This window comes from Martes martes (genome assembly GCF_963455335.1).
Source record: "Martes martes genome assembly, chromosome: 4".
NCBI classification, from domain to species: domain Eukaryota; kingdom Metazoa; phylum Chordata; class Mammalia; order Carnivora; family Mustelidae; genus Martes; species Martes martes.
In genome coordinates, this window is record NC_137891.1 from 88,894,864 (window position 1) to 88,919,657 (window position 24,794).

The 24,794-nt window shown below is 38.5% G+C and overlaps 1 protein-coding gene across 3 annotated transcripts in view; it reads right to left on the reverse strand.

Moving 5' to 3' along the window:
• Positions 1 to 24,222: 24,222 nt before the first annotated feature.
• The window catches only part of CHD1L (chromodomain helicase DNA binding protein 1 like), a 67,119-nt gene continuing 66,547 nt past the window's right edge, over positions 24,223 to 24,794 (reverse strand). For all 3 annotated transcript variants that reach the window (XM_080800931.1, XM_080800934.1, XM_080800932.1), the window contains one exon: positions 24,223 to 24,770. In XM_080800931.1, coding sequence (XP_080657057.1) covers positions 24,698 to 24,770 — 73 coding nt within the window. In that variant the 3' untranslated portion in view covers positions 24,223 to 24,697. The remainder of the gene's footprint in view (positions 24,771 to 24,794) is intronic.

The window sequence follows — 24,794 nt, forward strand, 5'->3', positions numbered from 1 at the left end:
AATATTTTGTTAGGGATTTTTGCATCTATGTTCTTCAAGGATATTGAGCTATAATTTTCTTGTGTGGTATCTTTGGTTATAATACTGGCCTTGTAGAATGAATTTAGAAAGCTTTCTTTCTCTTCTATTTTTTTTTTTAATAGTTTGAGAGGAGTAGTCTTAACTCTTTAAATATTTGCTTAAATTCACCTTTGAGATCATGTGGTCTTGGACTCCTGTTAGTTGTGAGGGTTTTTTTTTTAATTTATTTTTATTACTGATTGAATTTTATTACTAGTAATAGGCTGTTCAGATTCTCTATTTATTCCTGATTCAGTCTTGAAAGATTGTATGTTTTAGGAATTTATTCATTTTTTATAAGTTGTCCATTTTTTTGGCTTATAGTTTTTCATTGTCATCTCATAATTCTTATTTCTGTTGTATCAATTGTAACTTCTCTTCTCTCATTTTTTATTTGAATTATTTTTCTCTTGATGCATTGGCTAAAGGCTTATCAATTTTGTTTACCTTTTTAAAGAACTAGGTCTTCGGGGCGCCTGGGTGGCTCAGTGGGTTAAAGCCTCTGCCTTCGGCTCAGGTCATGAGATCTCAGGGTCCTGGGATCGAGCCCTGCATCGGGCTCTCTGCTCAGCAGGAAGCCTGCTTCTCCCTCTCTCTCTCTGCCTGCCTCTCTGCCTACTTGTGATCTCTCTGTCAAATAAATAAATTAATTAAAAAAAAAAGAACTAGGTCTTCATTTTTATTTTTAATTTCTATTTCATTTATTTCCTTTCTTTATTTATTTCCTTTCTTTTAACTTTGGGTGGTGGTGGCGGCTGCTGGTGCTTCTTTCCTTTTTTTTTTTTTTTTTTTTTTTGCTTTACTTTCCTTTTCCTTCTTCCTTTCTCCCTTCCTTCCTTCTTTTCTTTCTTCCTTCCTTTATTTTCTCTTCTTTCTCCTTCTTTCTTTTGCTTCTCTTTTCTTCTTCCTCTTCTTCTTCCTCCTTCTTCCTTCCCTCCTCCTTCCTTCTTTGTTTCTTCTTCTTTCTTCCTTCCCTCTTTCTTCCTTTCGTCTTCAGCTTTATCCTTCCTTCTAAAATTCCTTTAGGGGTGCCTGGGTGGCTCAGTAGGGTAAGCCTCTGCCTTCATCTCAGGTCATGATCTTGGGGTCCTGGGATTGAGTCCCACATCAGGCTCTCTGCTCAGCGGGTAGCCTGCTTCCCTTCCTCTCTCTCTCTGCCTGCCTCTCTGCCTACTTGTGATCTCTGTCAAATAAATAAATAAAATCTTTAAAAAAATAAAAAAATAAAAAATAAAATTCCTTTAGGTAGAAAGTTAGTTGAGATTTTTCTTTTTTCTTGAAGTAGGACTGTATCACTGTCCTTCCCTCTTAACACTGCTTTTTCTGTTTCTCAAAGATCTTAAACCATTGTGTTCCCATTTTCATTTGTCTCCAGGTATCTTTTGATTTTTTTCTTTAATTTTTAAAATTTTGATCCATAGGTTGTTCAGTAGCACATTTTTAAGCTTTAGGGCTTGTGTTTTTTTCTAATTTTCTTCTTGTAATTGTTTTCTAGTTTCATGTTGTTGTCACTGAAAAAAGATGTTTGATATGACCTCAGTCTTTTAAAACTTACTGAGACTAGTTTTATGGCCTAATATGTGATCTGTCCTGAAGAATTTGTTCCATGTGCACTTAAAAAGAATGTGTATTCTGTGGTTTTTGAATGGACTGCACTGTATATATCTGATGTGTCATTCAAAGCCATTCTTTCCTGATTGATTTTCTGTCTGAATGATTTATCCATTGTTATAAGTGGGGTGTTAAAGTTCCCTACCTTACTGTCTTACTCTCAATTTCTTCCTTTATGTCTATAAATATTTGCTTTGTATATTTAGGTACTCCTAAATTGGGTGAATAGGTATTGACAATTCTTATATCCTCTTGTTGGACCAACCCCTTTATCGTTATGTAATGCCCTTCTTTGTCTCTTGTTACAGTATTTGTTTAAAGTGTATTTTGTCTGACATAAGTATTGCTACCCCAGTTTTTCACTTCATTTGTATGAAATATCATTTTCTATCCCTTGACTTCTAACTTTGGTCTGAACTGAGTCCCTTATAGGCAGATATAGATGGGTCTTGTTTTTTGGGTTTGGTTTTGTTTTGTTTCGTTTTTAGTCCATTCAGTCACCCTGTGTCTTCTGATCGAAGCATTTAGTTTATTTAGATTTAAGCTGATTAATGGTAGAGATATACTTATTGCCATTTTTACTCATTGTTTTCTGGTTGTTGTTGTAGTTCTTCTCTTCCTTCTTCTCTTGCTTTCTTCCATTGTAATTTGATGACTTTCTTTAGTGTTATGCTTGGATTACTTTCCCTTTATTTTTTTGTGTATCTATTTCAGGTCTTTTTTTTATGGTTACCAAGAGGTTCAGCTATAACATCCTATGTATATAGCAATCTATATTAAGTTCATGGTCACACATACTAAAAACACTACATTTTTTCTCCTCTGTGTTTTATATATAAGATATTGTATTTTACATCATTTTATTTTGTGTATTCTTTGACTGGCTTTTGTTGGTATATTTGATTTTACTACTTTTGTGTTTTAACTTCCATACCAGCTTTATAAGTAACTGATCTCCTATCTTTACTGTATGTTTGCTTTTATCAGTGAAATATTTTCCTTTCATGATTTTCCTGTAGTTGTGGCCTTTTCTTTTTCACTTGAAGAAATTCCTTTCATGTTTCTCATAAGGCCCGCTCAGTGGTGATGAACTCCTTTAATTTTTGTCTCAGAAACTTCATTTCTTCAATTCTGAGTAATAATCTTGTCAGATAAAATATTCTTGCTTGTAGGTTTTTTTCCTTTCAGCACTAAGGATGCAATACCACTCCCTTCTGTTCTGCTGAAAAATCATGTGGTAGCCTAACAGGGTTTACTTTTCTCTTGCTACTATTTACTTTTCTCTTGCTGCTTTTAAGACTCTATCTTTATCTTTAATTTTTACCATTTTATTTATTATGTGTCTTGGTGTGGACATCCTTGGGTTCATCTTCTTTGGGAATGTCTGAGCTTCCTGGATCTGGTTTTTTATTTCCCTCTTTAGGTTAAGGAAATTTTCAGTTATTACTTCTTCAAGTAAATTTTCTGCCCCCTTCTCCCTATCTTCTTCTTTTGGAATGTTTATAATGTAAATGTTAGTACACTTGATGTTATCAAGGGGTCTCTTAACCCAGTCTCTTTTAAGATTTTTGTTTTTGTTGTCCAGCTTGATTGTTTTCCACCACCCTGTCTTCCAGATTGCTGATCTGTTCTTTTGCATCATTTGCTCCACTGATTTATAGTGTATATTTCATTTACATTATTGCATTTTTCAGTTTCAATTTATTCTTTTTTATATTTTCTATGTTCGTTGATGTTTTCACTGAGTTCGTTTATTCTTTTTTTAGTCTGGTGAGTATCTTTATGACGATTACTTTGAACTCTTTATCAGGTGTAGATTGTTGTCTCTGCTTTGCTTAGCCTTTTTTTCCTGCAGTTTTGGCTGTTCTCTCATTTGGATATGTTTCTCTGTCTCCTCATTTTGTCTGCCTCTCTGTTTGTTACTATGTTTTTGTAGGTAAGTTATATCTCCTGGTCTTGAAAGTGGTGGCCTTATGAAGAAGACGTAGTGTGGTGCCCAGTAGCACAATATGCCCAGGTTATGAAACCAGGTGCTCCAGGGATGTCCCCTGTGTAGCCTTGTGCAGTTTTTGTTGTGGCTGGGCCATGAGCCCTGGATGGGTGGGGTAGCTCCTAATGCACCTAAGAGACTCAACTGTAGCTACTGCCAGCACACTGGTAGGTGGTTATTTATCCCACTCCCAGGACAGAAGTTCTGGGGAGAATACTGTTCCTGACTGAGGCTGCCCACTGGATATGGTGGGGTGGGAGCTGCTTTGGAGGGTTACCTGCTTGTGTAGATGGGTTAAGTGGGTAGGGTCTGCTGGGGTAACACCAGGCAGGGCAAGCAGTGTAGTGGGGTAGATGGAGAGTGTCAGAACTGGCTCTCACACGCCTCCAGCCCACTAGGCTGAACTAGGGCAGAAAAATGGTGCCCACCAGCCTTTCCATTCCTGGAGAAAGCTGCAGATTCCTGCCTCTCAGGCGCACATCCTAAAATTAGTAAGTCTTCTTCATGTATACCCCAGCCAGTTTTTAAGCCGCTGTTTCTGTGTTGTGTCTCATGCTGAGCAATACAGTTCACTGACCCTTTTAGAATGGAGACTCTTTTCTACAGCCCTACACCTTTCCCAGAGCGAAGTCCCAGCAACTTCCAAATTCAGATGTCACAGTGGATTGTCTTCCCCATGAAGGTCCCCAGGGTTTGGGGTGCCCAGTGTGGGGCTTGATCTCCTCTCTCCTTCATTCCTATGATGTCCCTCGCACTTGTGGATCACTGCTCTAGGGATCTGGTTTCTGACCATGTCTCTGCCCTTTCTATCCTGCTCATTGTGGCCTTCTTTCATTTCTTTAGCATTGAAAGATCTGTTCTTCCAGTCTACAGGTCATTTTTAGAGTGAGTTGTGTTACATATAGTTGTTGCCATGGTAAGTCTGTGTGAAAAGATGGACTCAGGATCTTCCTATTCACTTCGTAGTTGAGTATTTTTAAAAATCACAATGATTATTGAAGTTTGTTAAAGACTTTTTCAGCATCTGTGGTGATAATCTTATAATTTCCCCCTTAGATATGTTAGAGAAAATTACCTCAACTTATCTGTCTCTCTCTCTTTCTCTCTCTCTCTCTCTCTCTCTCACACACACACACACAATTCAAGATATATTGTAGGTATAAAATAATTAATGATAGTTATATTTCTCTTATACATTTTATCCGTGTAAGGTATCTTTTTTTGGTCACTTGTTTTGAATTATATTTTGACTAAAATTAACATTTGCCAATCCCAATTTCATGCTTTTAGTATTTCCTTGACATATATTTTCCATTCATTATTATAATAAAGGAAGTAATATCCTTTGTGCAGAATTGCACAAGGATTGCACAAAGAATTGTGCAATTCTTTGGTGGCCACCTGAATATTAGTTGACTTTCTTCCAAGTATGTGCAAACTATAATTTGCTTCTGGGATCAAATTAATGTGGTCAGAAATTCCATTATTATACCTAGTATCTGGAGGTGTTAAAGTGAAATTGTTGTTTCCTTGTTGTCTGTTTTAGTAAGCTTGTACTCCATAACAACCAACCACAAAATCTAAGTGGTATACAGTGATAAGCATTTAATTCTTCTACAAACCCTCTGCTTTAGGCTGAGGGAGACATGCCACTGACTACAGCTCTTCAGGTCAGCTAGGGATAGCTCCGCTTTACATGTGTTCCCCTAAGGTATAGGCTAATGGGACAGCAGCTACTCAGTGGAACATCACATGGTGGCAGCATGGGGAAAGAGAGCAAATGTAAACAATTGAGTCTTGGGGCACCTGGGTGGCTCAGTCATTAAGCGCCTGCCTTCAGCTCAGATAGTGATCCCAGGGTCCTGGGATGGAGTCTTGCACCAGGCTCCCTGCTCAGCAGGGAATCTGTTTCCCCCTCTCCCTCTGCCTGCTGCTCCCCTTCTCCTGTTCTCTCTCTGTGTCAAGTAAATAAATAAAATCTTTTTTTTTTTTTTTTTTTTTAAGCTGAAGACTTGTGATACCTGGGTAACTCAGATGGTTAAGCAACTGCCTTCAGCCTGGGTCATGACCCCCGCATCGGTCTCCCTGCTTGGCAGAAAGCCTGCTTCTCCTTCACCCTCTGTCGTTCCTCCTGCTTGTGCTCTCTTGCTCTCTGTCAAATAAATAAAATCTTTAAAAAAATAAATAAATAACGTTTTAAAAATACAAGATTGAGGCCTTAAGAATGAAGGTCAGAATTGCATGCTATCACTTTAACCCATATAACATTGATCAAAACAGGACACATAACCCCCCAAAATCTAGGAGTGTTGATGTATACTTTCCCCATCATGAGGCCAGAGACAAGATGTGGATGCAGGAAAGGGTAAGAGTTGATGACAGTTTGACCACTATATTGACCTTGTACCTCTGGTTTGATTGGTTTTTTGTCAAGTATTTTTGTGTTGTTGTTAAATCCACTTATCTCCATATGGCACTACAAAAATAAATTTTATATTCTCCTTAACTCCCCATTATCCATCTGTTGAAATAGCTGATCTATTTAATCTTCTCCCAGGTGATTTTTTTTCCATTTCTTTTTTTTGTAATTTTTATTTTTTTGACAGAATATATTTTTAATTTAAATTAGTTTCGGATGTAGAGTTCAGTGATTCATCAGTCTTATATTACACCCAGTGCTCATTACATCATGTGACCTCCTTAATGTCAATCACCCAGTTGCCCTATCTCCCCACTTTTCTCCCTCCCCTCCAGCAACTCTTAGGTTGTTTCCCATCATTAAAAGTCTCTTATGGGGATGCCTGGGGGGCTCAGTGGGTTAAGCCTCTGCCTCTAGTTCAGATCATGGTCACAGGGTCCTGGGATCGAGCCCTGCATTGGGCTCTCTGCTTATCAGGGAGCCTGCTTTCCCTTTTCTCTTTGCCTGCCTCTCTGCCTCCTTGTGATCTCTCTTTCTGTCAAATAAATAAATAAAATCTTTTTTTAAAAAGTCTCTTATTATGTGTCCCCTTTTCTGATTTCATCTCATTTTATTTTTCCCTCTCTTCCCCTGTTCTTCCTGTTCTCCCTGTTCCCCTGTTCTTCCTGTTTTATTTCTTAAATTTTATATATGAGGGAGATCATATGATAATTGTCTTTCTCTGTTTGACTTATTTTGCTTAGCATAATACCCTCTAGTTCCATCCATGTCATTGTAAATGGCAAGATTTCATTTTTTTGATGCAACTTAGATTGTTTCCATCTTGGTTATTATGAATAATATTGCATTGTACATGGGGATGCATACATCTTTTTAATATTGTGTTTTCATTTCCTTTGGATATATACCCAGAAATAGGATTGCTGGATTTTTTGTTAGTTTTATTTTTAATTTTTTGAGGAACCTCCGTATTATTTTCCATAATGGCTGCACCAATGTATATTCCCACCAGTGGTGCACAATGGTTCCTTGTTCTCCACTCTCACCAATACTCATCTCTTTCTTAAATGATAGTCATTTTAACAGGTATAATGTAATATTTTGTCATGGCTTTGATTTGCATTTCCCTGAAGATTACTGATGTTGAGCACCTTTTCACATGACAGTTGGCTGTTTGTATGCCATCTTTGGCATAAATGTCTATTCAGATAATCTACACATTTTTAAATCAAATGGTTTGGGGTTTGGTTTTTTTTTGCTATTGTATGAGTTTTTAATACCTCTTAGATATTAATCCCTTATCAGATAAGTGATTGCAAAAATTTTCATTCTACTCCGTAGGTTTTCATTTCATTTCATTTCATTTCATTTCATTTCATTTCATTCATTCATTTTGTCAATGATTTCCATGATGTGGAGAAGCTTCTTAGTTGATATAATCCCCCTTACTTATTTTTGCTTTTGTTGCCCTTATTTTTGGTGTCAAATCCAAAATATCATTGCACTGACTAATGTCAATGAGCTTCTTCTAGAAGTTTTATGGTTTCAGGTGTCAAATTCAGTCTTTAATCCGTTGAATTGATTTTAGTGTATGAAGTAATACAGGAGTCCAGTTTCATTCTTTTGTATGTGACTGTCCAGTTTTCCCAGCACCATTTACTGAACTACTGTCTTTTGACCATTCTATATCCTTGACTCCTTTGTTGTTAATTAAATGGATTTATTTCTGGGCTTTCCTCAGTTCCATTGATATAAAAGTCTGTTTTGTAATTTTTTTAAATTAACATATAATGTATTATTTACTTCAGGGGTACAGTTCTGTGAATCATCAGTTTTACACAATTCATAGCACTCACCACAGCACATACCCTCCCCAATGTCAATCACCCGGCCACCCCATCCCTTCCACCACACTTCCCAGCAACCCTGTTTGTTTCCTGAGATTAAGAGTCTCTTATGGTTTATCTCGCTCCCTGGTCAAATCTTGTTTCATTTTTTCTCCCCCTCTTTACTCCCCACGCCCCCCACCCTGCCTCTCAAATTCCTCCTATCAGAGAGATCATATAATAATAGTCTTTCTCTCGTTTACTTATTTCACTTAGCATAATACCCTCTAGTTCCATCCACATCATTGCAAATGGCAAGATTTCGGGTTTTTTGGATGGCTGCATAGTATTCCATTGTATATATTATATACACCACATCTTCTTTATCCATTCACCTGCTGATGAACATCTAGGCTCTTTCCATAGTTTGGCAATTTTGGACATTGCTGCTATAAACATTTGGGTGAAGGTACCCCTTTGGATCACTACATTTGTATCTTTAGGGTAAATACCCAGTAGTGTGGTTGCTGGGTAGTAGGGTACCTCTATTCTCAACTTTTTGAGGAAACTCCAGCTGTTTTCCAGAGTGGCTGCACCAGCTTGCATTCCCACAAACAGTGTAGGAGGGTTCCCCTTTCTCTGCATCCTCACCAATATTTGTCATTTCCTGACTGGTTAATTTTAGCCATTCTGACTGGTGTGAGGTAGTATCTCACTGTGGTTTTGATTTGTATTTCCCTGATGATGAGTGATGTTGATCACTTTTTGTGTGTCTTTTGGCGATTTGGATAGCTTTGCAGAAATGTTTGTTCATGTCTTCAGCCCATTAGTTGATTGAATTATTTGTTCTTTGGGTGTTGAGTTTGATATGTTCTTTATAGATTTGGGATACTAGCCCTTTATCTGATATGTCATTTGCAAATATTTCCTCCCATTCTGTCAGTGGTCTTTTGGTTTTATTGACTGTTTCCTTTGCTGTGCAAAAATTTTGATCTTAATGAAGTCCCAATAGTTCGTTTTTGTCCTTGCTTCCCTTGCCTTTGGTGATGTTTCTAGGAAGAAGTTGCTGTGGCTGAGGTCAAAGAGGTTGCTGTCTATGTTCTCCTCAAGGATTTGGATGGATTCCTTTCTCACACTGAGGTCTTTCATCCATTTTGAGTCTTTTTTTTGTGTGTTTATGGTATAAGGAAATGGTCCAGTTTCATTCTTCTTACATGACTATCCAATTTTCCCAATGCCCATTGGACATTCTTTCCTGTTTTGTCAAAGATTAGTTAACCATAGAGTTGAGGGTCCATTTCTGGGCTCCCTTATTCTGTTTCAATGATCTATGACTCTGTTTTTGTGCCAGTACCATACTGTCTTGATGATTACAGCTTTGTAATAAAGCTTAAAATCTGGAATTTTGATGCCACCAGCTTTGATTTTCTTTTTCAACATTGCTCTGGCTATTCATGGTCTTCTCTGGTTCCATATAAATTTTGGGATTACTTGTTCCATTTCTTTGAAAAAAAAATTGATGGTCTTTTTATAAGGATTGCATTAAATGTGTAGATTGCTTTAGGTAGCATAGACATTTTCGCAATATTTGTTCTTCCAATCCATGAGCATGGAATGTTCTTCCATTTCTTTGTGTCTTCCTCAGTTTCTTTCATGAGTACTTTATAGTTTTTCAAGTACAGATTCTTTGCCTCTTTGGTTAGGTTTATTCCTAGGTATCTTACTGTTTTGGGGGCATTGTAAATGGGATTAACTCCTTAATTTCTCTTCCTTCTGTCTTGCTGTTGGTGTATAGAAATGCAACTGATTTCTGTGCATTGATTGTATATCCTGACACTTTACTGAATTCCTGTATGAGTTCTAGCAGTTTTGGAATGGAGTCTTTTGGGTTTTCCATGTAAAGTATCATATCATCTGCAAAGAGTGAGAGTTTGACTTCTTTGCTGACTTGGATGTCTTTCATTTCTTTTTTTTATCTGATTGCTGAGGCTAAGACTCCTAATACTGTGTTGAATAGCAGTGGTGATAGTGGACAGCCCTCCTGTGTTCCTGACCTTAGGGGAAAATCTCTCAGTTTTTCCTCATTGAGAATGATATTTGCTGTGGGTTTTTCATAGATGGCTTTGAAGATATTGAGGTATGTACCCTCTATCCCTACACTGTGAAGAGTTTTAATCAAGAAAGGATGTTGTCAAATAAATAAATAAAATCTTTAAAAAAAAAAAAAGAAAGAAAGGATGTTGTACTTTGTCAAATGCTTTTTCAGCATCTATTGAGAGTATCATACGGCTCCTTTTCTGTCTTTTATTAATGTACTGTATCACACTGATTGATTTGCAGATGTCGAACCAACCCTGCAGCCTAAGAATAAATCCCACTTGGTCATGGTGAATAATCCTTTCCATGTACTGTTGGATCCTACTGGCTAGTATTTTGGTGAGAATTTTCGCATCTGTTTTCATCAAGGATATTGGTCTGTAATTCTTCTTTTTGGTGGGGTCTTTGGTTTTAGGATCAAGGTAATGTTGGCCTCAAAAATGAGTTTGGAAGTTTTCCTTCCATTTCTATCTTTGGAACAGTTTCAGGAGAATAGGTATTAATTCTTCTTTAAATGTTTGGTAGAATTCCCCTGGGAAGCTGTCTGGTCCTGGGCTCTTGTTTTTGGGAGGGAGATTTTTGATGACTGCTTCAACCTCCTTACTGCTTATGGGTCTACTCAGGTTTTCTATTTCTTCCTGGTTCAGTTTTGGTAGTTTTTACATCTCTAAGAATGCATCTATTTCTTCCAGATTGTCAAATTTGCTGGTGTATAGCTGTTCGTAATATGTTCTTATAATTGTTTGTATTTTGTTGGTGTTGATTGTGATCTCTCCTCTTTTATTCATGATTTTATTAATTTGGGTCCTTTTTTTTTTTTCTTTTGGATAAATCTGGCCAGGGGTTCATCAATCTTATTAATGCTTTCAAAGAACCAGCACCTAGTTTCATTGATTTGTTCTAGTGTTCTTTTGTTTTCTATTTCATTGACTTCTGATCTGATCTTTATTATTTCTCTTCTCCTACTGGATTTACGCTTTCTTTGCTGTTCTTTCTCCAGTTTCTTTAAGTCTAGGGTTAAGCTGTGTACTTGAGACCTTTGTTTCTTACAAAAGGCTTGTATTTCTATATACTTTCCTCTCTGGACAGCCTTTGCTGTGCCCCAAAGATTTTGAACAGTTGTGGTTTCATTTTCATTTGTTTCCATGAGTTTTTTAATTCTTCTTTAATTTCCTGGTTGACCCATTCATTCTTTAGTAGGATGCTCTTTAGCCTCCATGTATTTGAGTTCTTTCCAACTTTCCTCTTGTGATTGAGTTCTAGTTTCAAAGCATCATGGTCTAAAAACATGCAGGGAATGATCCCAATCTTTTCGTACCTGTTGAGACCTGATTGGTGATCCAGGATGTGATGTATTCTGGAGAATGTTCCATGTGCACTTGAGAAGCATGTGTATTCTGTTCTTTGGGATGGAATGTTCTGAATATATCTGTGATCTCCATCTGGTCCAGTGTGTCATTTAAGGCCTTGATTTCCTTGTTGATCTTTTGCTTAGATGATCTTTCCATTTCAGTAAGGGGAGTGTTAAAGTCCCCTACTATTATTGTATTATTGTTGATGTGTTCTTTGATTTTGTTATTAATTGGTTTATATGATTGGCTGTTCCTTTGTTAGGGGCATAGATGTTTACAATTGTTAGATCTTCTTGTTGGACAGACCCTTCAAGTATGATATAGTGTCCTTCCTCATCTCTTATTATAGTCTTTAGCTTAAAATCTAATTTATCTGATATAAGGATTGCCACCCCCGCTTTCTTTTGATGTCCATTAGCATGGTGAATTGTTTCCCACCCCCTCTCTTTAAATCTAGAGGTGTTTTGGGGGCTACAATAAGTTTCCTGAAGACAGCATATTGATAGGTCTTGTTTTGTTTTGTTTTGTTTTGTTTTTTATCCATTCTGATACCCTGTGTCTTTTGGTTGGGGCATTGAGTCCATTTACATTCAAGGTAACTATTGAAATATATGAATTTAGTGACAATGTATTGCCTGTAAGGTGACTGTTACTGTATATTGTTCCTTTCTGGTATATGTTACTTTTAGGTTCTCTCTTTGCTTAGAAGACCCCTTTCAATATTTCCTGTAAGGCTGGTTTGGTGTTTGCAAATTCTTTTAGTTTTTATTTGTCCTGGAAGATTTTTATCTCTCCTTCTATTTTCAATGACAGCCTAGCTGGAGATAGTCTTCTTGGCTGCATATTTTTCTTATTCAGTGCTCTGAATATATCATGCCAGTCCTTTCTGACTTGCCACGTCTCTGTGGATAGGTCTGCTGCCAATCTAATATTTCTGCCATTGTATGTTACAGACCTCTTGTCCCAAGCTGCTTTCAGGATTTTCTCTTTGTTTCTGAGACTTGTTTTATTATTAGATGATGGGGGTGTGGACCTATTTCTATTGATTTTGAGGGGGCTTCCTTGTGCCTCCTGGATTTTGATGCTTGTTCTTGTTGCCAAATTAGAGAAATTCTCTGCTATAGTTTCCTCTCAATATACTTTCTCCCCTCTCTCTCTTTCTTCTTCTGGGATTCCAATTATTCTAATATTGTTTCAGCTTATGGTGTCACTTATCTCTCTGATTCTCCCCTTGTGGTCCAGTAGTTGTTTATCTCTCTTCTTCTCAGCTTTTTTTCTTCCATCATTTGGTCTTCCATATCAACAATTCTCTTTTCTGCCTCACTTATCCTAGCAGTAAGAGCCTCCATTTTTTGTTGTGCCTCATTAATAGCATTTTTTATTTCAACTTGGTTAGATTTTAGTTCTTTTATTTCTCCAGAAAGGGTTTATATTTCTACAGAAAGGGAATCTCTAGTATCTGCCATGCTTTTTTTGAGCCCAACCTTGATAATCATCATTCTGAGCTCTAGTTCTGACATCTTACTAATGTCCATATTGACTAGGTCCCTAGCCCTTGGTATTGTCTCTTCTTTTTTTTTTTTCAGATGAGTTTTTCCACCTTGTCATTTTATCCAGATAAGAATAGATGAATGAGAAAACAAAATACTAAAAGGGATAGCAATGACCCCAGAAAAATATACACTAGCCAAATTGGAAGAGACCCAAAACTAGAGGGAGAAGAAAGAAGGAAAAAAAAATTATAGATAGATAGATAATATGACCAAACACTTGATTTTGGGTGTATTTTGATCTGTTAGAAGAAACTGTCTCCCAAAATTTTAAAGAAAGAAAGAAAGAAAAAAATATATATATATACACAAAAAAATAAGTATAAACACGATGAAGGGATGGAATATTACTATAAAGATGAAAATTATAATAGATTCTATAAAAGGAATTGATAATATAAGAAGTTGGTTGAAAAAAGAAAGAAACAAGAGGAAAGAATATGATCAGGCTGGAGACTAGAACAAAGACATGTGCTAGGGGCACCTGGGTGACTCAGTGGGTTAAGCCTCCACCTTCAGCTCAGGTCATGATCTCAGAGTCCTGGGATCAAGCCCCACATCGGGCTCTCTGCTTGGCAGAGAACCTGCTTCCCCCCTCTCTCTGCCTGCCTCTCTGCCTACTTGTGCTCTCTCTCTCTCTCTCTGTCAAATAAATAAAATAAAATCTTTTTTAAAAAGACGTGTATTAGATTTAGGGTATATTTTGATATACCCTATTTAGAAGAAACTGTATCCCAAAATTTTAAAGAAGGAAAAACCTATATGTATACAAAAACATAAGGTTAAATACAATGAAGGAATAGAATATGACTATAATAATGAAAATTTAAAAAGATTTTTACAAGGTATTGATAAGCTAAAATAGTTAAAAAATGTTAAAATAGGAAAGATGAAAAATTTTTAAATAGAATAAGAAAATATAAAATTTTAAAAATTTAACTTTAAAAGACTAAAGAATCATGGGGGAAAAGCCATAAATTCTATGCACTGTATTCCCATAGCTCTGAGGTTTTGCAGTTCTCATTGATTAGTGAACTTGGTCTTGGCTGGATGTTATTACTGATCTTCTGGGGAAAGGGCCTGTTGCAGTGATTCTCAAATGTCTTTTCCTGAGGTGGAATTGCACCACCCTTGCCAGGGGCCAGGCTAAGTAATCTGCTTGGGTTTGTTCTTGGTAGCTTTTGTTCCCTGAACGCTTTCTGTACAGCTTTGGAGGATGGGAATGAAAATGCTGGCCTCCCAATCTCTGGTCAGAGGAGCTGAGAGCTCGGGCCCCCACTCCTCAGTGCGTTCTCAGAGAAAAGTAGTCAATCACGCCTGTGACCAAGCATTTCTATCTCTGGTGCAGGTCCCTGTTTGTCGTCTCCAAACCCAGCAGATTCCTGCTGGGTACTCCTGTGCTGCTCCTCCTGGAGGAGGAAGGTGAGTTTCCCCAGATCTGCCACTTGTGGAGTCCTTGTTTGAAGAGCAGTGGCCCGACTGTGCTGCGGATCACGGTTTAAGGTAACCCCGAGCTAAATGCACACTCTTTGGCTCTGTCTCTCTAGTCGGCTTCCCTGCTACAATAGCTGGGAGTTCTGCCACAGTCAGGCATCCTTGGCCTTTCTGTGACCCTGAGGGTCCTCAGACCACACTGTCTAAGAGGGCTCCATACCCCTCCCGCCCCAGCTTAGCCTCTGGAGGGATGTCCTTCATGGAAGCAGACTCCTAGAAGTTCCAATTTTTGTGCTCCACTGCTCTACTGCTTGCCAGGACCCAGCCCCTCCCCCACGTTCTCTCTTCCCATATATCGCCTCGGATTCACTTCATCGCATGTCCTACCTTCCAGAAAGTGGTCGTTTTCTGTCCCTAGAATTGCTGCTCTTCTTCTCTTTGATCTCTTGTTGAGTTTGTAGGTGTTCAGAATGGTTTGATAACTATCTAGCTGAACTCCTAGGACCCGCTGATATTTAGGTCTCCTACTCCTCTGCCATCTTGCTCCCCCCTCACTCACAAGTCTGTTTTTATACCAATGTCATATTGTTTTCTTTACTATAGCTTTGTATAATAGTTTGAAATAAGGAAATGTGATATCTCCAGCTTTGTTCTTTTTCAAGATTGCTTTGACTATTTAGGATTTTTTGTGGTTCCATGCAAACTTTTTTTCATGCTTCTAAGAGGATTTACTTTAATAAAAGATGAACCTAGAAACATTTGGTACACCAAATGTGAAGTAGTAGTGAATACATGTTTTTCAGAAACAAATCCTCTCAAGCAACTCTAAATTTTGTGTCTAAGTAATTTATTTTGTAAATAGGGAAGAGTTGGCACAATAGCATCTACTTTTATATTAATATGACGTAATTAAAAAATATATATCTTATACTGCAAGTTTCCAATTGTCCATGCAAATTTCAAGATGATTTATCTGTTTCTGTGAAAAAGGCCATTGGAATTTCTTTTTTTTTTTTTTAAGATTTTTATTTATTTGACAGATCACAAGTAGTCAGAGAGGCAGGCAGAGAGAGAGAGGAGGAAGCAGGCTCCCTGCTGAGCAGAGAGCCCGATGCGGGGCTTGATCCCAGGACCCTGAGACCATGACCTGAGCCAAAGGCAGAGGCTTTAACCCACTGAGCCACCCAGGTGCCCCGGCCATTGGAATTTCAATAGCGATTGAATGGAATCTGTAGGTTGTTTTGGGTATTATGGACATTGTAAACTATTCATTCTTCCAGTCCATGAACACAGAATATCTTTCCATTTATTTGTATCATCTTCAGGGGTTTTGTGTTGTTTTGTTTTTATCACTATCCTATGGTTTTCAGTGTACAGGTCTTTCACCTCTTTGGTTAAATTTACTTCTGATTGTTGTTGTTTTTTTAACTTCTAGGTATTTTTTAAATGCAATTTTACATGGGATAGTTTTCTTAATTGCTCTTCCTGATAGTTTTTTTTTTTCCTGATAGTTTCTTAAAAGTGCATAGAAACACAGCTGATTTTCTGTATTGATTTTATATCTGTAATGTTACTGAATTTATTTATTCTAAGAGGGTTTTTTGGTGAAATCTTTAGGGTTTTCTATATTTAATATTATGTCACTTGTAAATAATGACAGTTTTACTTCTTCCTTTCTGATTTGTATGGCCTTTCCTTTCCCTTTCTTCCCCCCCCCCCCCCCACCAATCGTTCAGTCTAAGACATCCAATAGTATGTTGAATATAAATGGTCAGACTGGCCATCCATGTCTTGTTGCTAATCATAGAGGGAAATCTTTCAGTTACTCACTGTTAGAGTCTGTCATATTTGGCTTTTTATCATAAATGGATGTTGAATTTTGTCAAATGCTTTTTCTGCATCTATTGAGATGACTATGATTTCTATTCTTCATTTTCTTCATTTCTTCATTCTTCATTTTATCCCTGGAATAAATCCCAGTTGATCATGGTGTATGATCCTTTTAATGTGCTCTTCAATTCAATTTGGTAATATCTTATTGAGGCTTTTTCATCTACATTCACTGGGTATATTGACCTATAGTATTCTTATTCTTTTCTTGTCTGCTTTTGGTATCAGGGTAATGCTGGCCTTGTAAAGATGAGTTTCATTCCTCTTTTATCTTTCAATTAAAAAAAAAAAAAACAAAAAACAAAAAACAGCCTGACACAGGACTCGATCCCAGGACCTTGAATTCCTGATCTGAGCTGAAGGGAGATGCTTAACCAACTGAATCACCCAGGTGCCCCAGATTGGTATTAATTCTTTTTAAATATTTGGTAGAATTTATCAGTGAGGCCATCAAGTCCTGGACTTGTATTTATTGGGAGGTTTTTTATTACTGATTCAATCTCCTTACTAGTAATTGGTCTGTTTGAAATTTCTATTTTTTCATGATTCACTTTATTTCTTCATGATTCAGTAGTACAATTGCTGGATCATAGGGTAGCTTTATTATTGTTGTTGTTATTATTATTATTATTATTTAGAGACAGAAGTAGAGTGTTGGGGGGGAGGGGCAGAGGGAGAGAGAAAATCTTGAGCAGACTCTACACCCAGTGTGGCACCCAGTGTGGGGCTTGATCCCATGACCCTGAGATCATGACCTGAACCAAAATCAAGAGTTGGATGCTTAACCAATAAAGCCATCCAGTTATCCCGAGTTTTAATTTTTTGAGGAAACTCCATACCATCTTCCACATTGCCTGTACCATTTTGCCTTCTCACTAACAGTGTATGAGGGTTCCTTTTCCTCCACGTCCTCACCAACATTTGTTGTTTCTTGCATTTTTTTATTTAGCCATTCTGACAGGTGTGAGATGATATCTCATTGTGGTTTTGATTTGCATTTCCCTGACAATGAATGATGTTGAACATCTTTTCATGTGTATGGCTTCTTTGGAGAAATATCTGTATATGTCTTCTGGCCATTTTTTAACTGAATTTTTTTTTTGTTGGTGGTGGGTTATATACTTTCTTATATGTGTTTTATTTTGTTTCGAGGGAAGTTGTTAAATTGGTATTTATATATTCCCTCTAAATAAACTAATTCTTGGTTTTATCCCCACCATACCCTCTAATTCTCATCTGTAACAGCATACGCAAAAAGACAAAGAGGTACTATTTTTAAAGCATTAAAAGAAAGAACTTTAAAACACATTTCACAGCTAGCCCAAAAGCCATTCAAATGTGTACAAATAATAAAAATATCGTCAGACATATTAAGTTCTTCATGTCGGGTGAGGGAAACATCTTAGCAAGGTAGCACATTGTCCAAGGCAGCCTCTGCTGGCTTTATTCCTCTTATTTGAATAATTCTGCCAAAAGTGTTTTTAAAATGGTTTTTGTGATAAACTTTGAGGGTTTTGACATTATAGGATAATGTATCTAGCTATGGGTGGGTTCTTATCCCATCTAAGGTGTTCATTCTTCTTACTGCTTTTACTGGTTTTCTATGAACACTATCAATCTCAAATAGTTCACCCTTAATTGTGAGAAATTTGTCATACACATATGTATGTGTATATATATAATGTACTTTGACTTTATTTCTTTATTCTTCCATCTCCTTTTGTAGGGTTCTCAAGTTCATTTTTAACTCTAACTCCTTCTATTCCACTTTTTATCCCATATTTTGAATTTTTTCATGTTTTTCATACATAATATTTCCATTTGTTACTTTTTCATAATTTTAATGTCATATTGCTGGTATCTTACTTTTGGTCTTTTAATATAGTTATTTTACATATTGTAAATTCTTAATTTTTCTGTTCTAATTTTTTTTAATGTTAACTTTTTCTATTGAAGCAGTTTTAACCCTTAGGTATCTTCATATAGTTATATTACCCTGGAAATGTTTGACTAACCTATCTTTTAATGAGCATTGGAGAAGGGTAGATGTCCAGATCCAGTCCAGACATTTAGATCCTCAGTCCCCGGGAGAGTTTTAGAACAAATAGAGTTGGGGAATGAGCCCTAGCACAGGGAGATTCAGGCACCATAGATCCAGAGTCATCTTCCTTTTTGTTGTTGTTACTCTATCTAGCAGTTCCTTAGATCTGAGCTTCCCCTTTGAACTCTCAATTGGAAAAACAATACTGGGGAGGGACACTCCATAGATTATCTACTAGCTCTGGGGATTTGAAGAGAAAAGGGTAGAGGAGTAGGTGCTTGGGAATGAACAGCCTCAATCTATTGGCCCCAACCAGTTGTGTGTGTGGTTTTTTGTGGGTTTTGTTTTGTTTTGTTTTTCCTGCCCTGATTTTACCCTTGTGGCTATCTGGGCTCACCTTGAATTTCTGTAGGGAGGTGGCAATCAACAATGGATCCAAGGGAAAGTCCAGGAGGGATGGTGGTGGCATGATCGGAAGAGCTTTTCTTAAACAGCCTCCCAGAGCCACACCAGCCACCAACTATTCCTATAAACCAGTTCAAAACTTTCCATCCACCTTTGGACTTTTTGTTTGTATTATTTCTTAGATTCCATGCTTTCATTTTTAGTTCCTCCAGGATTGATTTTGGAGGAGACAGCCCAGGTTAATTTGACATTTTGGTAGGAATTAGAATGTCCTCTCTCCAGATTGTTTAGAATATGCAGTCAATGGATGCAGAAAATAAGTCATACTAAGGATTTTTGTTTTTACCCTAAGAACAATGAGAAGTCATTGAAGGTTTTAAGATCAATGACAGGATCTGACTTTGAGACCACTCTGTCTGCAATATGGCAATCAGATTGGAAGGGAGTGAGAGTCAACATGAAGACAGAGGTAGAAATGCTCACAGTTGCCCTGGTGAGATGATAATGATGTTCAACACTAAGGTGATGGTGGGGATGAAGGAAAGTGAATGATACTTATGAAGTTAAATTGCTAGATCTTGATTATAGATTGAGTTTAAGGGAGACAAGAAATACATGAAAGATTTTACATAATGGGCTTGCATAACTGAATGGATGTATTTGGGAGAACTGGAAGGGATTGAATTAACTCAATTTTGGGTATATAAATTTATGATCCCTTTAAAATATTCATTAGATATGTCAAGTAGACAGCTGACTAGGTTTAGAGTTCAGAGGAGACAGCTGAGCTAGCTCTGAGATGACTCACACATTTATAAATGGATGAAATAACCTTGAGTTCAGAATGGAAGGAGAAGGGGACCTAGAAATGAATCTTCAGGAACTCCAACATTTCATGGCTAGGTGTTACTGGTTGAATTGTCCTCCAAAATTTGTATTTGAAACCCTAAGCCCCACTACCTCAGAATGTAAATGTATTTGCAGACAGTCCCTTTAAAGAGGCAATTAAGTTAAAATAAGAACTGTAGAGTGGGGCCTAGTCCAATCTGGCTGGTGTCCTTGTAAGAAATTTGGACATCCAGAGAAACACCTATACACAGAGTTAAGACCATGTGAGGATATAATATGGAGGCAGCCATCTGCAAACCAAGAAGAGAGGCCTCAAGAGAAACTAAATCTGCTAACGCCTTGACTTTTGTACTTCAGAACCATAAGAACTAAGAGAAAATTAATTTCCATTGCTCAAAGCCACCCAGACTGTAGTTTTGCTATGGCAGGTCTAGTAAAATAAGACACTAGATTAAAAAAAAAAATTAAAAAAAAAAAGATTATTGGGGGGCAAGTTATACAAACATGATAGAAGATAATTCCTGGAGATTATTTTGTCATAATCACAGAAGTCAAGGCAACAGTGTTTCAAGTCTGGGAAGCAGTCAACAGTGTTAAACTTGGCTGACAGGTGATTAGATGGAAACTAAATATTGCCTCTGCATTTAGTGAGTTGGAGTTTAATGGTATTTTTCCTGATTTCATTTATTTACTTGAGAGAGAGAGTGTGCACACAAGCAGGCAGAGGGAGAAGTAGGCTCCCCACTGAGCATAGAGCCCAATGCAGGGCTCTATCCCAGGACCTTGGGATTTTGACCTTAGTAGAAGTCAGACAATCGACTGGGCCACACCGGAGCCCTGAGTTTGATGGTATTCTTAATACAGACTCCTGGTGGTGTAAAATGCAGGAAGGTAGAATGGCATGGGTTAAAGAGTGTGGGGGAAGTAAAGAAATGACATGATTATGGACAACTCTTAAGGTTTGATAGGGAAAGGGAATAAGGAATGGAGTTCTTTTTAAATGGGAGAGACTTGACCTTGTTTTTTCTCAATGGAAGTTTTCAATTTAAAAGAAGAAATTGAATGTATAAACAAAGAAATTGGTAGAAGAGCATTCTTAAGAAAGGTGGAGGGGAGAGTTTACAGCTGAGATGGGGGAGGGCCAACCTTTTATTAACAGAGAAAGAAAGGCTGGGAGCAGAGGTGGGCACCTTCAGAGTAACTCAGGGGATAAAGGAATGGCTGCTTATTTTCTGGTTGAAGGTCCGTGGTTTTTAAGCCTTCTTTGCTTCCTAAAATGAAATCTCAATTCAACTTTGCCTTATAACTAGTGTCATTTCCTCTCATATTCTGGCATTTGATTGGTTGGTTGTCTATTTTCAGTGTGGTTGTTGAGTCTTCACCTTAATGCCATTGGTATTTTAGTAAGAAGTTTTGAGAAGCTTCAAAGGGCAGTTGCTAGTCAGTCACTGTAAAAATGACAAGTTTCTGTCTTCTCAAGTTTTATATTTAAATAGTTATGCCATCTGGAGTTTATAATATATGGGGGAAGTCTGATACTTTTCCCAAATTGCTAGCAAGTTATCTCAATACCATTTCAATTTAACAAATATATCTGAGTACCTATGAATCGCTTTGTGCGATATGAGAAATCATCTTTGTTAGACTTTAGTATTTCACCAAGGTTTAAGTAAATAGACCAATAAATATGAGCTACAACAAAGAAAGTGCTGTAAACATAATTATCATTAGCAGTTCAAACACAGATTAAATTTTTATACAATTACAGTGTTAGGTCCGTGATCAAAGGAGCGAGACTGATACAAATCGAAGGTCAAGCAAAGCTTTATTTCCTGCCAAGCATCAAGAATCAAACCGACGGGTTGGGGCCACCTCTTACAGAGAGGGCGACCACCCCCAGCCTCAGAGACTAACTTTTATAGAGCAAAGGCCATGTGGTTGAGCCTGGCCCCACACGGTGGCCAATGAGATTGCAACACACAGAGAAAGCTGCAGAGTCACAGACTAGGGCCCACACTCCTTGGTAGCTAGGGAGACAGTATGCACGCTCCACTAATTGGATGTCTCCACCTGGCCTGACCTGCCCTTTTATTTGGGCTCTGTTACCTGGGACTGGTCGACCATATTTTACTAGTTTCCCAGACTTGCTTTTAAGTAAGTCCCCGGGGTGGGGCGGGGGGGGGGGGGTTGGCAGGGTCAGTTTAAGTTTTACTGCATAAACAACAAAATGGCTGTTCAACCGAGATGGAGCCGCTCTGGCTAAATAGGCCCTTACAACAGGAAATGCCTTTTTCCGGATTCTTACAGAAAACCAGACCTGATAGGGGACAGTGGAGAGTTGGGAGATAAGGGGAAGGAGTTTAGAGGAGTAAGGCAGTCCAGGGAGAGAAGCCAGCACGATGAGCAAAAGCCCAAGTAAGAAACTGCAGGACATCTTTGGGAAATAAGTTTAGATTATGGGGGAAGGTAAGCAGTGCTAAAGTTCATACTGTAGTTAGTAGACAGCAAAAAAACCCCACTGGCCTAGAGATGGTTTGGGGGTATAAAATGCTTTGAAGCTACACTTGAAGAAAATTAACTAACTTAGTATACACTTTAGATTGACTGGGAAAAAAATTAAGTCACAGGCTTTTTACAAAAGGTAAAAGAGAGCACAAGCAGCAGACACAAAGGACAGTTTATTAAAAATCAAGAAAATGTATCAGGTTGCACATAGGGAAGAAGTTCAATAGACTTAAGACCCTCATTATCTCGGGTTTTCATACTTATGTAGAGGTATAAACTTTTCCACAGAAGCTCATCAGTGCATAAAATCTTGTATTGTTCTCATACCCATCTTAGCCTTCTCAAAGGAGCAGCCTAGAGGGCATCAATAAGCATAGAGGCTACTTATAGACAAACAGGCATGAGTGATGTAATATACAAAGGGCCCTCAGCCACCCCCTGGCTGGATACAGACAGACCCATCAGGCAGCCCACCTCAAAATATCCACAGGCCCTCACTGACCAATGGGCTACTTACAACTAGGCACAGTTACCAAAAAAGGGAAAATTCCATATGTTGCCATACCTTCTCACCTTCTGTCTTTAAAAACAGCCCCCACCCGGGTACCTGGGTTGTTTAATCCATTAAGCATCGGACTCTTGATTTTAGCTCAGGCCATGATCTCAGGGTCATGAGATCAAGCCCCAAGTTATATTTTCCCTCCCTCTGCCCCCACCTCCCCCTCCAAAAACAACTGGGAAAACAGCCACACCCATTGCCTCCTTACAGTCTCCCCTTTGTTGTTATGCCCACAGCTCCCTTGCCGTGTATTCAGTAAACTTCTATCTCCTTTGTTGTGCTTCAGGTGAATTCTTATCACTGCCTGTGCCACCCATCATCTTCCTACCTGGTCGTTGCCCATTTGGAGCCCCCCCATCTAATCAGAAGAGAGCCCACAATAAGCTGTGGAAGAAAGAGAACAAAACCCTCAGAATGAACAGAATAGATAGCTTTTCTTTTTCTTATAGAATGACAGCCTCTTGGGAAATGGGAAGGGATTATAAAAGGTAGGAAGGACTAAGGGAGACATAGGGCAGTGCTCATCATGACTCTGAATTGCTGAGGTAGACAAGTGAAGTAAGGGGCTGCCACTGACAAGTGACCCCATGTAAGGGAGAATGTGCTATGTGAGTTTTCTCATCTTCTGTGTTGTTTTGCCCAACTTATGAGATAGAGGTTCATGGCCTAGGACCTTCATCCAGAGGGAAAAGTGCATATGGCTGTAGCATGGGGGACTGAGTGCAGGGTGAAAACGAAGCACCGCGACTCCCAGAACAACTGTGCCGCTGAAAGGTCAGCTGTATTCTCTGAGAGTGAGCTCCCTGCTCCGATGCTCCTCTCAGATGTTCAGAAACATCCACAGTTGGCCCTGTGCACACAGCCCTCAGAAGTGAGCACAGCTTTTCAGGACAGCATACAGCTTCTGCAAATCAAGTTTTATTCACATCTGCTACTACCTCAGCTATCAAGCAGCTATCAAGGCTGCTTCTGAAGGTATGACAACTTACCTATGTATTAGGTTTCACTGTCCTCCCTTTAGAGAGTTCCAATTCTGTGTTTATAGGAGAAATAAGATGCCAGTCAAGAGGTTGAAGTTACGATAATAACCTCAATATCAAGGCCTAAGCAGTAATGGTAGGAGTTAAGAGGGAGCAAAAATGAAAGGAGTTTAGGGCGCCTGGGTGGCTCAGTCCTTTGAACTCTTGATTTTGGCTCAGGTCATATCTCAGGGTTAAGAACGAGCCCTGCGCTGGGCTCCACACAGGACATGGGGGTTCCCTGAGATTCTTTCTCTCTAAAAAAGGAAAGAAGTTTTAGGAGAAAAAAAATGAAGGAATCATGAATTTAGGGTCTAATAGGTCTTTGACACAGATACTAAACTGTCAAGGGGTGAAAGTGCCAGGGAGGGAGTCAGACAGAGCACATCCCAGGTGCCATAGATACTACCCTCCTTAGAAGGTCCTGGTCCTGGATGGCTGCCCCCCTAGCCAGGGTTCCTTGAAATGAAGGGCACAGGGCTGAGATTTCTGAAGAAGTCTCTGCAGGACTAAGGGTGGGAGGTCCTAAACACAGGAGAAGTCAGGCTGGTTGCAGATAGTCAACCAAGACTGAGGCTTTTTTTTTTTTTTTTTTAAGATTTTATTTATTTATTTGACAGAGCACAGGCAGGGGAGCAGCAGAGGGAAAGGGAGAAGCAGGCTCTCCACTGAGCAGGAAGGCATAAATGGGCTGAAGGTGCTTCCTTCTCCCAGAGCAACCCGTTTCATTTCTTCTTAATCCACAGCCTAATCCTCTGTAAAGAAATCAGTCTAATGGAGGGGAAGAAAACTGGATTGAGGAGAAAGAAAGCAATGAAACCATTAGAGATAGAAAATTTATTATTATGCAAATAGCTATGCAAATGGAAGCCCTGGCAAACAGCCAGAGGACTTTCCCAATTAAGGTGTGCATCCCTGTATTACAGGTACCAAATCAGAGTAACACATCCTGAGAACAAAATGAGAATTCAGAAAACACAGTATCTCAGAGGCCCACCAGATCTGGACTCTTTTTTGAAACACTCTAATTCAGTAGCTCTGGGCAAATATTAACTGCTTGCTGAATGCTGACTGTGATACTGGCCAACTGTTAAGGTGCCAGCTGTCTCGGGGAAGAAGAGGATGGTGGATGAACAGCTGCCCTGCTTCTAGGAAAGTAGTATCTGATAAGGACAGTCAAGGAAGAT